The 14,670-nt window shown below is 37.8% G+C and overlaps 1 protein-coding gene and 1 pseudogene across 2 annotated transcripts in view; one reads left to right on the top strand and one right to left on the bottom strand.

The window, feature by feature from the left end:
- The window catches only part of AVEN (apoptosis and caspase activation inhibitor), a 192,016-nt gene that overhangs the window by 48,115 nt on the left and 129,231 nt on the right, over positions 1–14,670 (top strand). The window contains exon 2 of the mRNA XM_080659120.1: positions 305–482. Within this exon, the coding sequence (XP_080515246.1) occupies positions 305–482 (178 nt within the window). The remainder of the gene's footprint in view (positions 1–304; positions 483–14,670) is intronic.
- On the bottom strand, positions 6,930–8,325 carry LOC308254252 (lupus La protein-like; annotated as a pseudogene). Its single transcript has 2 exons — positions 7,508–8,325; positions 6,930–7,375 (listed from the first exon to the last, which is right to left on the bottom strand). The product of its transcript is annotated as a lupus La protein-like (transcript).

Below are 14,670 nucleotides of genomic sequence, written 5' to 3'. Positions count from 1 at the left end.
ACAGCCTTGATTATTTCAGTAGGAGGAAACAACTATTGAAATAGGATACACTGGGGTGGACTTGAGAGATATCAGTTACATAAATTTTAAAGTAGGAACTTGCCAGATTTCCTTTTCAAAGCTAAGTGAAAATTTACCCTGAAAGTACACTCTGGTGTAAAGGGATTATCTTGAAATATTACTTGCTATCCTCAGAGAGCTCGGTCAGTAATGTGCTCTCTAATGTGATACCTTGTACTCCTGCTGAGGCTACTGAGGTCAAGATTTACATTGACTATGAATTGATTTTCTCCAATGATTGCAGGTTGAAGATGGCAGTGATGCAGAGACCTATGGAGAAGAGAATGATGAACAGGAAAATTATTCTAAGAGAAAGATAGTCTCTAACTGGGATCGATATCAAGATACTGAAAAAGAAGTCGATAATGAAAGTGGAGAATCGCAGAGGGGGACGGACTTCAGTGTTCTCCTCAGCTCTGCAGGTATGAATTCCAATTGCTCACACACTGGTTGTGCTATGAACGTTGCAGAGACATTGATGTTCCTTTTTAAGTCGCATCTTAGTAACTGGCAATTCATCATTTGTCCCTTGGATTATTAAATTCAGATAAAGGACAGCGTGTCTAATGGCTTGCAAGGGTAGAATGGTGTTTCTCCAAGTGGGAGTCAGGGTTTCCATGTGCTGATATAAATGACTTAAGTTGCCGTTGAAGTGGATAGTCTTCATAGAAATGAAAAATGCTGAACCATGCTCCTCTCAAGTGGGCATTCTGAGAAACAGCAGGGTTTTCTTTGATTTCAGAGGAATTGGTACTTATGTTTATAAAAAACTTTATAGAGTTCCTAGAATATATGATATTTTTTCCCTTATTTTATAGCCAGAAATGTGCATATTAGTGGATATGCATATATTGGAGACATATACACTTGAATACCAAAACTTTTCTTTTTTGCTTTGGATAGTCTTCTCTTTCAATAGGGTAAAAATCTCATTCCTCCTATGGCCAGCTGTGTTTTTAAGGTTGACTCTCATCGATGTGGAACTGGAGGGTAGTTACAGGAGATAATGGGGCAGGGCTGGTTTTAATAGATGGCTACTTCCTGGAGGATGGGACATAAGAAATTGAAGGATGAATGGAGGACAGACTAGTGGTTTTCAGGGCTTAGGGATGGGAGGGTGGGAGGTGAATGTGGTTATAAAAGGGCAGTATGATGGAGCCTTGTGGTGCTCCATCTGTGCAAGTGGTAAAATTGTGTAGAATTTACACACACACACACACACACACACACACACACACCCACCCAAGTGAGGGCAAATGAACCAGGGGAAGTCTGAATAAGACTGGTGGATTCTGCCAAGGTCATGTCCATATCTTGGATGTTATAGTATTGTGTAGTTTTACAAAATGTTATCGTTGGAGGAAACTGGGCCAAGCGTATGAGATTTCTTTGTATTATTTCTTATAACTGTACTAGAGGCCTGATGCACAAAATTTGTGTAAGAGTAGACCTTCCTTCCTCTGGCTGCTGGCACCGCTTCCCTCTGGGACCTGGGACCCAGGCTTCCCTTGCAGCCCCAGCTTTGTCTGAAGGTCGTCTGGAAGGACGTCTGGTCTAATTAGCATATTATGCTTTTATTATTATAGATGTGAATCTACAATTACCTCAATAAAAATATTGCCAGATTAAAAAAATTTAAAGGAATAAGATGTGAGAAGCAGTGAGATAATATGAAAATAATATTTTCAGTTTGTTTTGAATTCCCTACTCCCCAACCTTTATGTTGCTTTAGAGTTCTGCCTTTTTTCCGGTCTGCCTGTATTTTTTGAGTGCCTGAACTAGACTAAGAGTTATAAAGTGATGAGTTTTCTCCCAGCGTTTTAGTTGGAAAGAAAGAGGTAAGTGGAGTGAGTGTTAGTGTGAGTCAGAAGAGTGGGCTCAGTCTGGTGTCATTATTTGTATGGGGCACACAGTGTAACCACCTTAGGTAGAGGTTTGCTGATGGCATCCAACTCATTGACTGTTCAGGGCCTGGTGACTCATCTTTTTGCCACTCAGATGAGTATTTTTCTCTTGTTATCTGCATTTTGGCCAATTATGGGTCTAAAAGCACTTTTATTCAAGGTTGGAGAAATGTGAAGTGTGTGCTGGTTAGCTTCAATTGTTATCAGTTGTTCTGCTTAAAGATTTCCGGGAAAATTGAGGTAGTGCAATAAAATTAACATGTGGACTACCTGTGGATTTAATGGAATCAATTGTGCAGTCAGTTGCCACGACAGTATCTGGCACTAAAAGATACTGCAGACTGTTCTCTTGGGCAGCACATGTACCAAAATTGGAACGATACAGAGATTAACATGGCCTCTGGGCAAGGATGACACGAAAATTCGTGAAGCATTCCATAGTTTTGAATGTCAACTGTAACTGAAAAATAAAATACTGCATAAATGTTTGAAGGCGATTCAGAATTCTAGTCTAATGCAGCAGTTATGCACATTGGCTTATGGTATTGGTTATTTATTTTAGCATTTATTTGTAACTTAAACCTGGCATGGTTTGGGTGTCAGGTATACATATGTGTAAAAATATGTGTGTGTGTGTGTATATATATATATATATATATATAATCTCTTTGCTTACTGATTTTTAAGTGGCTTGCTTATCTGTGATTGGTTTTTGGGAGATCACAACTGTCACATCTTTAGATATATGCATATATTTCTTCCTTCCTCTGCTACTGACTTACCATTTTCTTGTCACATACCATAAGTCTGGGAATAGCTGTCCTGCTGTCTTCATATATGTTGGAGTGGGCTGTATTGGTTTACTTTTGAGAGGCGGAGTTCATTCTGTGGTCATAAAATATTAAGAATATCCTCTAGACAGGCTGGAATGATTCTGCCCTTGTTTGTGTAAATCAACATAACAGCCTAGGAAAACATATCGCTGGTTTGTTAGATGTGCACATCACAAACTTTCAAGATATCGCCAAATTGCTCTCCACTGTGGAGACGAGCTGCATTTCCTAGTGTTCACTGTTTTTGCCAATATGTAGCACTGTTAGAATTTTTGACTGTGGCCAGCTGGTTGAATGGTATCTAGTTGTGGTCTGTTTAACAATTATTTGAGCCCCCACTATTTCCAGGTAATGTTTTGAAAGCCAAGTATACAGCAGTGCACAGAACAGACAAAGACACCTGCGACACGGAGTTAACATTCTAGGGGTTGGAAGACTCAGTAAGGAAAAGAAAAGTAAAAAAAAGTAAGATCTTAAATGGTGATAATTGCTCAGGATAGAAATAAAGTGGGGAGGGGCTGTTACAGTTTTAGAAAGGGTGAACGGGAAGGTCTTTCTGAGAAGGTGACATTTTGAATAAAGACTTGAGGAAGGTGAGGGAGCAGGCATTGAGGCTCTGTGGGAAGTGTTTCAGGCAAAGGGAGTAGCAAGTTCAAAGGCTTTGAGTCTCTGAGATGAGCAGCCACTGGAGGGTTTTGAAGAGAAGAGTAGTATAGCTAATTCATATTTTAACAGGATCACTCTGGCTGCTGTGTTGGAGTAACCTGATGACCGGTGAGGGAGGGAGCAGGTAGATCAGTTGGGCTATTACAACAATCCAGACAAGCGTTGATGTTGGCTCTGGCCAGGGTGGTAGCAGTAGAGATGGTGAAACATGGTTGGGTTCTGGATCTATTTAGAGGGAATTGCATATAGGTCTTGCGACTATGGAGAATAAAATAAAACTATGCACAGGTACGACACCAAGTTTTTGGCGTAACAGCTAGAAGAAGGGGGTTGCCATTATTTGATATGGATAAAACTGTTGGAAGTGCTCAGTTTTGCACATAAATTCATATTAAGTGAATTATATTAAGCGAATGATGTTATAAATATCCAAATGACCCTAGGCAGAAAAAGGTTCCCGACCCCAGATTTACAAAGATGTGGGTAGGTTGTAGGGAAAGCACAAAGATAGTACAGTATGGGCAGGGCGGGTAACAGCAGAGGTGTTACCACCCCTCGCTCCCGGAACTCTGAAGGAGATTCATGGAGAGCAGTTTACTGTGAGAGGATAAATCACCTTTGGTCAAGAGATCTATCCAGTGAAGGAGACTACACAGGGAGAAAGACAGGGGAATAAATACTCTGGTTTTTAACTCTGTCTCCTCCAGGCTCCTGCCAGGGCTTCCCATAAGCTTAGCCTGCTGGAGGCCAGAAGGCAGGGGAGGCCTGTTACTGTCATCCATATAGACCAACTCCTAAGGTAGAACAGGATGGAGAAGGTTAGGGGGTGAACCTGGAGTAGCAAATGGAAGAGACCCAGAACAGCATATAAATTCTTTACTAAGTACAAAAATAACCAAAATTGGAAGTAACTTATCAACATTGAACATTTTGATTTTTAATATTAGACATTCAAGTTCAGCTATGATGTTATGGTCTTTCCTTAGTGTGGTTTAATATAAGGATCACAGGCCTCTAAGTTGAACAAGTCTGGATTTGAATGCTAATCTATCATGTTTCTATCTAACTTTAGGCAATACTATTTCTTTCACTAGGAAATGCAAGAATAGAAAGAAATAAGTGCTTGATTTGATAATGTCAGCATGTTATCTGAAATTCACCATTAATTTTAATTCTGCTTTAAATGTAACTATGGTGCCTAGATTTAGTATTTATCTAATTTTTTGTTGTTGATAGCTTAATTAACTGTATTCAGTAAAGTCAAATAAAGTCATTTTCCTCCTTGAATGTTAGACATATAGCAATGGTTGCCAGTTAGAATTTACATATCCTCATTTTTCTGAGAAATTAAAAGTTCTTCTTGGTTATAATAGAACTGATTATTGAGTGTATTTATCGACTAACCAGTGGTTGGTGGTCTGAGTCTCTGCATTTAAAAGTTGGTGGTCTTAGGTTAATTCATAAAAAGTCTTCTCCTCTTTCTCCCATTTTGCCACCTATAGTTGTTCCTCTGTTTTTCTCCTCATTCTCAGTGTCTGCCATGTGGCAAATGTGTAATTCAGACTTGGTTTCTCAGACAAGGGCTCTGCGCTTTGAACTGTTCTTTATATTTTATTTTTTATTCTAGAATTAGCTGTGCTAGGCACACACCTCTGTGCAATTCTCAAATGTTGTTTTTGAAGGCAGACCTTTTGCTGAGAGTACATCTAGTTTAACATGTTGTTTTCTCCCAGTAGGATTTCCATTGTAACAATGAATTTTTGCAGACCATTCATAAATTTAAAGAGTAAATTTCTGTTGCACACACTGTTAGTGTATATGTATATTGGTATATTCACTTTGGGAAACAGTTTGCCATTTTTCAGTAAAGTTGAAGATCCAGTCTAGAGAAATTCTAGACATGTGCACCAATGTTCATAGCAGTGTTTCAGAAAAGCCACCTATGGAAGTACAAGCTTCAAATGCCCATGAACAGTGGAATAAATATATAGATGAGCAGACTAACCTAAAGTGAAGTAAAAGACCACCCCCCCCATTCCTCAGTAGGATTCTATTTTATATATAAGTTCAAACTTAGAAAAAAGTAAACTATGTTACTTAGAGATGCCTATTTAAATGGTAAGATGAAAATTAAGGAAGTGATTATTACAGAATCAGGATTGTGGTCACCTAGTGGAGAGGAGGGGTAGTGATTGGGGAGGGTGTCCAGAGGGTGGGGAGACTTCTGTGATGTTGGCAGTATTCTAGTTCTGACCTGGATGATAGTTACTTTTGTTTGTTTAATAATTCCTTGAATTGTGTATATATTACCTATTTTATTTAGGTATTTCTCTATACAAGGACAAAAAAAAAATCTAAAAACGATAGAATTTTAGTTGCCACCGCAGACCGTGGGAAGTGTTTTGGTGAGGTAGTCCTTGCAGCACCCTTCAGCTCGTGCAGGCAGCATAGCATGCAGGTGCTGCCTGCTCTGTCTTTGTTTCTGGCCATGGCGGTGGGAGCTCATGCTTCTAAGTGGAGGATGTAGGAAGGGGGCTAGTTAGTTTGAAATCACACCTTACCTGGTAGGATTGGGAGTCTTCAGATTTTTTTTTAGGACTCTTTCTGTAAGTCTCTGAAATATAATGATGCCTTCAGCCTTTCTTTTAAAACAGTATTCTTGCAATTCTGTGTTACGTTTCACAAGCTTTGAGGATGGTATCATACTCTCATTTCACATTCAGGCATAAAATGTTAGATCTTTAAGCAATCCGCCCCCCTACCTTTTTTTTTTCTTCCAAATGATGAGTCATTGAATTAATGCCATTTGCTTTGTTTCTTTCTTTCAAGATGTCACAGATAACTAGAGTTAAAAAATGTTTACCGCGAGGCAAAATGCATTGGAGCAATAGCGAAGATGATCATGTAAAAAAACTATGTGCAAGTCTATAAGCTGTGTTTAAGTGGGACAAATAAAAATGAAACGGTTACACTACAGTTTGGGCAGCAGAGTTGTCTATACATATTTTCACTTATGTGTCTTCTTCAGTGTAATTTTATGAAAAGTTAATTTTGGGAGATTTTAATATAATGACTTTCGTGTCCTTTTGCCAGCAATTAGGCTGGAAGGGAAAAGAAAGCATAGCAGTCTAGCAGCCTGTACTTTTAAATTAAATTCTGGACTTTTTCTTCCCATGAAGGAGCAGGATAGTGGTATTGTCCTCATGGATTCAGTTCATTTTTTCCCCATTTTTAAATGGTATGTATTTTATTAGTTTTACTAATAAATCCTCATATTACAAAGGCAATTTAATGGAAGAAACTTCCTTTGACATTTGAGGCATTTGAAATAACACAAAGAGAACTAGACATTAAAAAAATTCTTTATTTGGATAACAACAACCAAAAAAGACAGGTTAAATCACACAAAACAATCTTTCCTTTCTTACAACTGGACCTTGAAGTGGGCTCAATTGGCTTTTCTCTTTCAGACCTCCAGAGATGCAAGCAGCTGAATGCGTAGAAATTTGTATGCTAAACTACCGTTCTCTGTTTTCTGTTGTTTTGAGGCAGGTTCTTTTTTGTTTTTACTGGTCCAGCTGCACCGTTTTCATCAGGTTCATCATGGTTATCAGCTTTCATTCTCTTGCCCTGAAACTGTACTTTTCCTTTTATAGACCCGGCCTTGGCAGCTTTAATTCCTTTTCCTTTTCATCTGTGACCTTTTGATTTCCATTTGTTTAGGGATTCTTGTTGATCCTCTGTGATTTTTTTTAGTTCTGCTCTTCTACCTCTCCTAGGGCGTCCAATATCTCTCCTTTATTCCTGAATTGTAGGTTACCATTATTGGCTTCTTCGTCTATCTCTAGTGCTTCTTCAGCTTTTTCTTTAAATAGGATTATTCCCTCTTTTGTTTCTCTGATAAAGTCTATCCTTTTTATTAATATTTATTTATTAAATTGATTGGGGTGACATTGGTCAATATGAACATATAGGTTTCAGGTGTGGGTTTCTATGTTACAAGATCTATATATTGCACAGTGTGCCCACCACCCAAAGTCAAACCTTCTCCTGTAAAGACCATTTAATTTTACTTCCCCACAATTTGAGAAAAGGAGGTGTGGATCTACTCTAGAGGTTTGATCATCTAAATCACCCAAAATTTCAGTAAACATCCCCTCTTTCCTTCTAGAGTTTTCATTTCAGCATCTATAGTACTTCTGTTTTTCTTCTTGTTCAGCTCTTAATTTAGCTTACACTTTATTTTGCTTCATGCTTTTTATTTGCAAAGTAATCTTACTTGAATAGTATTTGAAGGCACGTGGCTTTATGCTTTTGGGCAGGTGTTTTTGTAAACTTTAGCATTTTTAGTACTATCAGACACTGAAAATATCGATTCCTTAAATGCTTCGTGTAATGTTTTTCTCATTTGAAGATTTTGTTTTTGACCCTTATCTTTTAATATTTCTTTTATGTCACCAAGGGTTGCATCAATTGGGAAGTCTTTTATATAAATGGGTCTATTTTTACATAATTCTTTTATATTTATGAGTCATCAGAAAGACCTTTTATACTCATGAGAGAGGTTTGCATGGAGAGCTTCTGCTTTTTATCTTTACCTTCATTTATTTCCTTTGATTTTCTTAATGCTTCTGTTAAAGTTTAACATGTTGAATTTTATTATTATCTCCCCAGGTATCCAGATTTCATTCAATTTGATCAGTTCCTTTAAAATTTGTCTCATGGCAAATTAGTTACTAAAATAATACTTGATTTGATGACAGATTTTTGCTCCCCGAGTAGCCATTTTTTCAGTCACCATTTTCATTTTCAACAAGTGAGGAAAGCTGTGGAGTTGCAGAATATCTTGCACGTGGATCCATTTAACTGAGTGGCACTATGGCCCAATTATTTTTTTTAATTTTTAATTTTCTAGATTTTTTTCTGAAGAGTTGCAAAGATACAAAGAATTCCCTTATACCCGTCACCTAGGGTGATATCCTTTTCCTGTTCCAAATCAGGACACTGTGTTAATATTTATCTATCTCCTTAGTCTGCTCTAATTTGCGGTAGTTTCTCAGTCTGTTCTGGACCTGTCACTGTTGAAGAATACTGGTTGGGTATTTTGTAGAATGTTCCTCAACTTGGGTTTTTCTGATGTTTTCTCATGGACTAAGGCTATGGATTTTGGGGGAGAATACCACAGACATGATGTGCCTCCCTTGTTGGATCTTATCAGTGAACACATAATACCAACACGACATTACTAATAATGTTAACTTTGATCACTTGGTTAAGATGGTGTCTGTCAGGTTTCTCCATTGTAAAATCACTTCCCATTATCTGTTTATTAGATGAGTGACTAATTGCTACTCACACTCATGGGGATGGGGATTAAGCTTTACCTACTAGAGGGAGAGTATCAAGGAATTTATGAGCATATGTTAAAACAGTGACAGTAAATAGTAAGTAGCTTGAGGCTATGCGAATACCCTGGTTCTCCTTACAGGCTCAGGGGAACCAGTTCTCTCATACTGAGTCAGAGGATTGCCTCAGATAAAAGTTCAAATTGTAGATGAATGGATAAAGAAGAGATACAATGAAATATGACTCAGCCATTAATAAGAATGAAATCTTGTCATCTGCAATGATATGGATGGACCGAGAGGGCATTGTGCTAAGTGAAATAAATCAGAAAGACAAATGCCAGATGATTTCACTTGTATGCGGAATCTAAAAAGCAAAATAAATGAACAAACAGAACAGAAACAGACTCATAGACACAGAGTGTGGACTGATGCTTGCCTGACGGGAGGGGTATTAGGGGGATATGTGTAAAAAGATGAAGGGATTACGAAGTACAAATTGATAGTTACAGAATAGTCATGGGGATGTAAAGTACTGTATAGGGAATATAGTCAATAATAGTGTAATAACTATGTATGGTGTCAGATGGGTACTAAATTTATTAGGTGATCATAAGTTATATAAATGTCTAGTCATGGGATTGTATACCTGAAATTAATATAATATTGTACGTCAACTGTAATTGAAAAAAATTATTTAAAAAGAAAAAGTCGAATTGTGATGACTAAATAATTGACCTTTTTGTTTAAGCTTTATTGCAGAGCTATCTATATTATAAACAGTGCAGTTCATGTGTTATTGACTCTTCTGTCAATCTCTTAAAAGAGTGGAATCATTTATATTAACTGAAGGGGGTTAATGAGGGCACATCTGTGAAACAAGGTAAAACATCAATAATTGATTTTAATTTCTTCCTCATTAATCAGTTACAAAATGCTTATATTTATCTCAGAATTTGTGGCTACCAAGTTAAGAAACTATATATGCAGGGATTGGCAGAAGTAGGTTTATAGTTGTTGGAAGGAAAATAAATAATAATACAAATGAATAAATAATAATACAAAGAACAACTATAAACCTACCTTTGCTTATCTCTGTTTATATATACACTGAGTGGCCAGATTATTATGATCTGTGAACGCATAATAATCTGGCCACTCAGAGTATATTCTATATAGGTGGTGGGGGGAGCCTCTTGGGACCCCTTGGGGGATATCTGACTGCTGGCTTAGGCCCGCTCCCCACCTAAGCTGGCAGTTGGACATCCCCTGAGGGGTCCTGGACTGTAAGAGGTCACAGGCCGGGCTGAGGGATCATGACTAGGGGAACATTACTCATCTTACTTGCTACTTGTATCATTTATACTGAAAAAATATGGGAAACAAAATATGGGTTTATTTCTGACTTGTATTATTAATAAAGTTACTCAGGAACTCTAATATGAAAATGAGTTTTTCTTCACTGCTTATAATTATTAACTAGGCAAAAAGATAATTATGTGTTAAACTATGTATCCTGTATATGTGCAAATGAAATTCATCAAGGCATCACTATAGTTAATATTTTTCATATTAGGCAATTTGACAAGGCATCACTTGTTAATATTTTTCATATTACTTCTAAGATTTCTTTTTTTTAAACTGTACATCTTTTTTAAAAAATATATATATTTTTATTGGTTTCAGAGAGGAAGGGAGAGGGAGAGAGAGAGAGAAACATCAGTGATGAGAGAGAATCATTGATTGACTGCCTCCTGCACGCCCCCTCCTGGGGATCGAGCCCGCAACCTGGGCATGTGCCCTTAACTGGAATCGAACCTGGGACCCTTCAGTCCGCAGGCCAACGCTGTATCCACTGAGCCAAATCACCAGGGCTAAGATTTTATATTTAGATAACTACTTCCCATAATTTTCAGAGAAAATTAAAAAAAAAAAGATTGCTGCCAGGGCTTGGAGGAGTCTTGGAAAAAATTGTGATTGTAATATTCATACATAAACTCCGTTTAACCTCAGTAGACCACTGAGCATGTTTGCAACTTGATGATTCCTCTTTTATTTTATTATTATTATTTAAAAAATATATGTTTTATTGACTTTTTTACAGAGAGAAAGGGAGAGGGATAGAGAGTTAGAAACATCGATGAGAGAGAAACATCGATCAGCTGCCTCCTGCACACCCTCTACTAGGGTTGTGCCTACAACCAAGGTACATGCCCTTGACCGGAATCGAACCTGGAATCAGTCCACAGGCCAATGCTCTATCCACCGAGCCAAACCAGTTAGGGCTGATGATCTCTCTTTTAAAGTGATAGAGTACTTATTTGCAAAGTTTCTGAATCCCAGGTTAATCTTTTTTTTTAGTTTTGATTGGAGGCTCGAGTGATATCATTTTTAGCATAGGCTAGTTGTAACTATATAAAAGTTATATTTTCCCCCTTATATTTGGAAGTCAGAATGGTATTGCAAGTTAGTAATTCTTTAATTTGTATGTGATTTAAATGGGATTTGGGAATTAGCTAAGGTATTTGCCTATACCTATCTTTAGAGCAGGAAGTAATTTGGGGGCTCTCTCTGTGTATAGCTGATAAAGATAAGTGGACCATGTTGTGGGGCAGATTTATCTTCAGACCTCCACCTCTTTTTTCCTCTGTGGCACTGCTTTTCTTACCCATTTAGGTACTTGACTACCTATTTTAGTACCTGAGGCTTCTATGCACTCATTTATGCTTTGCCTGTTCTCAGGCAGTGTCTCCTAGGAAACCCAAGCATGTATGTTTAATATTCATTCTTTATGCTCATACTGTATATGGCCAGCAGGCCACACACAACTAGAGAAATGGGAGGGAGTGTTGCTTGAGAGGCAGTCCATTTGGAGTGTTCATGAGTGGGACTGTGTGTACTAGGACACCCTTATATAAGTAAAGCAACAGGTAAAGTGAAATCATTTCAGAGTAGGCTGCTTGGTGAGCTCTTGTCAAATTAAGACACTCCCAGTGCACTGGTAGTTGAGTATTTGAAAGGTATGCCGCTAACAAAGATATTATTAAACTGGTCTGTGTAGGAGTGTTCATGTCTGTCAGCTATACCGTGTAATTCCTAAATAAGAATTTGCCGTTCCTGATGGAACTTTAAAATAATGTGTTTTCAGCGCTACATATTTGATTTTCTTGTACCTAATCACCACGCTGCCTGGTTGCTATGAACCATACTAGTTTGCAGTGGGATCATTTAATAAAATAGCACTAATTCAACCAGAATATTCGAAGTCTTCTCTCGTGTTATCTTTATGCTTTTTTTTTAAACTTGAAAACTCAAAATCACAGTGAAAAAGTGACTTGTTTCTTGCTTTGAACCAGAGAACAGATAATTAAAAACTCTCATCGCATAATGAATTCACAGCTGGAACAAGTTAGTGTTCACCTGGATGGTTTCTTCGAATACCAGTCTTCAGTCTCTTGCGTTGCTCCTGCTACTCAATAACCAGCAGTTGACTTAAGAAAAACATACAGCCACATATAAGTTGCTTTTTCCCTGAGCACTTAAGGACTCTATTGCTTCTCTGCACGTGCCTTTTAGATTCCCTAGGGTGCCAAACTACGTTCTTTCAGTTGAGTGATGTTAGTGCATTTTGAACTTTTGGTGTCTTTTCCCTCATTCTTCGAAGAGCATCATAGAATGTACTTTCAGAAACAGAACATACTATTTGGTCCTTATCTTTTCACTTTTCAGATGGGGAAACAGACTCATATAAGTTGGGGTTTAACCTAAGGCCATGTAGATATTTGTTGGAGATGAATTGCTCAGATAAGTATCTTTTCTATAGGTTCACAAATAGTGTGGTTTCTAAATCATAGCAGTGTACACTCCACTGAATTCCAATTTTTATTTGGGAGAGGAATTTGAGTAGGTTTCTTTGGGTAAACTATTATCAGATTGGTATATAGAAAGGAAGTAGAGATCATTTTTTTTTTGTTCTGAGTTAAAAATTAGGAATATTTTCAAGTGTATAGGCTCTCCTAAATATGTTAATATTTTTCATAAATATTCATATAGAGTGAGAAAGAAACTTGAGGTACTATATAAGCCAAAAGGTCCTATCTCTTGTCTGTTTTTGATCTGTCTTGTTCCTATACCCCTACTTCCTGCTCTTGCCTGACATGGACATGTATCTCTTTCCTCTATCCATCTTCTGAGTTTGTTTTTGTTAGACCTGGGATTGAGGTTATTACTCACTAGTTTCTAATTTATGTCCTCCTAATGTATCTTGGGTGTGGGAACCCTGGGAAGGGCAAAAACTGAGGCTGATTTCCATTTTTATTAGACCCTTCAGGGACCAACTTAATTTTCATTTGGTATTTTGTTTACAGTTTTTTAATGTACTGATTTTCTTTTTTCCTCCTCTGTCCACATGGATTTACGGTAGTCTAGTACCACACTATAATTTAGTGCCACAACATGTGTAGAGGGTGCTCGGGAAATGTGAACAATACAAAAGTACCACTTCGTTCAGAATGGCCAATCTGCAATGCTTCTCTGCCTAGCCCTAGAGAGAGGTGTTCTTCTCTCATTGTCTACTTGGATCCGACATTTTTCTGGACCAGTTTGTTTGTAGTTTTATTCAGGAGCAGTAAGTTTTGAAATAGTCTTTCTGATGTAAGCTGGCTGCTTTAACAGGGAGCATTAACTTACCTGAAGATCATATTTTTGGATGACCATATTTTAGAGTATAATAGAGAACCTGTGATTCTCCGTTTGTAGAAACAGAGTTTCAAGGTTTAAAATTTTACAAACGTAGGTATAGGGATAACTGAAAAGGGAGATATGCTTGGATCATCCTTTCAAAGTGTCCTTGAAGGAGAGAGAACATGTGAATTGTGTGTGGTAAAGTCACTGGTTGGGATACAGCAGCCTGACACTAAGGATGCTACCTATCATAGTAGCCTCCTAATGAGAGCGAATGTGAATGTATGAAATTGGAATTTATTGTGACATGCAGTGTTTTATGTGCTTGTGAATGAAGGCAAGGGGAGAGTAGGAGGAGGATTTGTTTGACCTTGTCCCTTCTTCAGCACTTGTTGAAGTGTTGACCAGGTGACCTTTTATGGCAGCAGTATGTGAGAAACAGTATCTTTCAATTGTTCTGCTGAAGGCAAGCTTCCCTGTCTCACTGTCCAGCCTGTGTTTATTGTGGTGGTTTTGCTTATTTTGTTTTAAAAAGAGAACGGGTGGATTTTCTGACTCATTAGAGTGAGGATATGCACATTTCAGACTTTTTTGGTACTGACTTGAGCCAAGAACACATTGTTTTAAAGTAAGATATTAACTTGCTACAACTAGTTTGTGCCTTTGTGACCACAAGTTAAGGTATTTCTTTTCTACATAAGAAATTACTGTTGAGAGTTGATTTCCTACCCAAGGGATCCTATAGTACTGATTACTTTCCTTCTATCCAGATGTCACCATGTCACAGGAAGCTGACTCAGGGGGAAGATTAAAGAAACTAGCTTATGATTCTGTTGCCTAGGACCGTGGTTGGCAAACTGCGGCTCGCGAGCCACATGCGGCTCTTTGGCCCCTTGAGTGTGGCTCTTCCACAAAATACCACGGCCTGGGCAAGTCTATTTTGAAGAAGTGGCATTAGAAGAAGTTTAAGTTTAAAAAATTTGGCTTTCAAAAGAAATTTCATTCGTTGTATGGTTGATATTTGGCTCTGTTGACTAATGAGTTTGCCGACCACTGGCCTAGGACATTGTTTCAAAAGTTCTGGGCATCTGAGAAAGGAAAGTACAATAAATGGTTTCCTGTTTTTTTTTTTTTAAATCCTCACCTGAGGATATGTTTTTTTAAAATTGATTTTTAGAG

The sequence above is a fragment of the Plecotus auritus genome, assembly GCF_963455305.1.
Source record: "Plecotus auritus genome assembly, chromosome: 1".
In the NCBI taxonomy this organism is placed as follows: domain Eukaryota; kingdom Metazoa; phylum Chordata; class Mammalia; order Chiroptera; family Vespertilionidae; genus Plecotus; species Plecotus auritus.
Note: the sequence above shows the minus strand (reverse complement) of the source record. Positions and strands in the feature narration are given on the sequence as shown.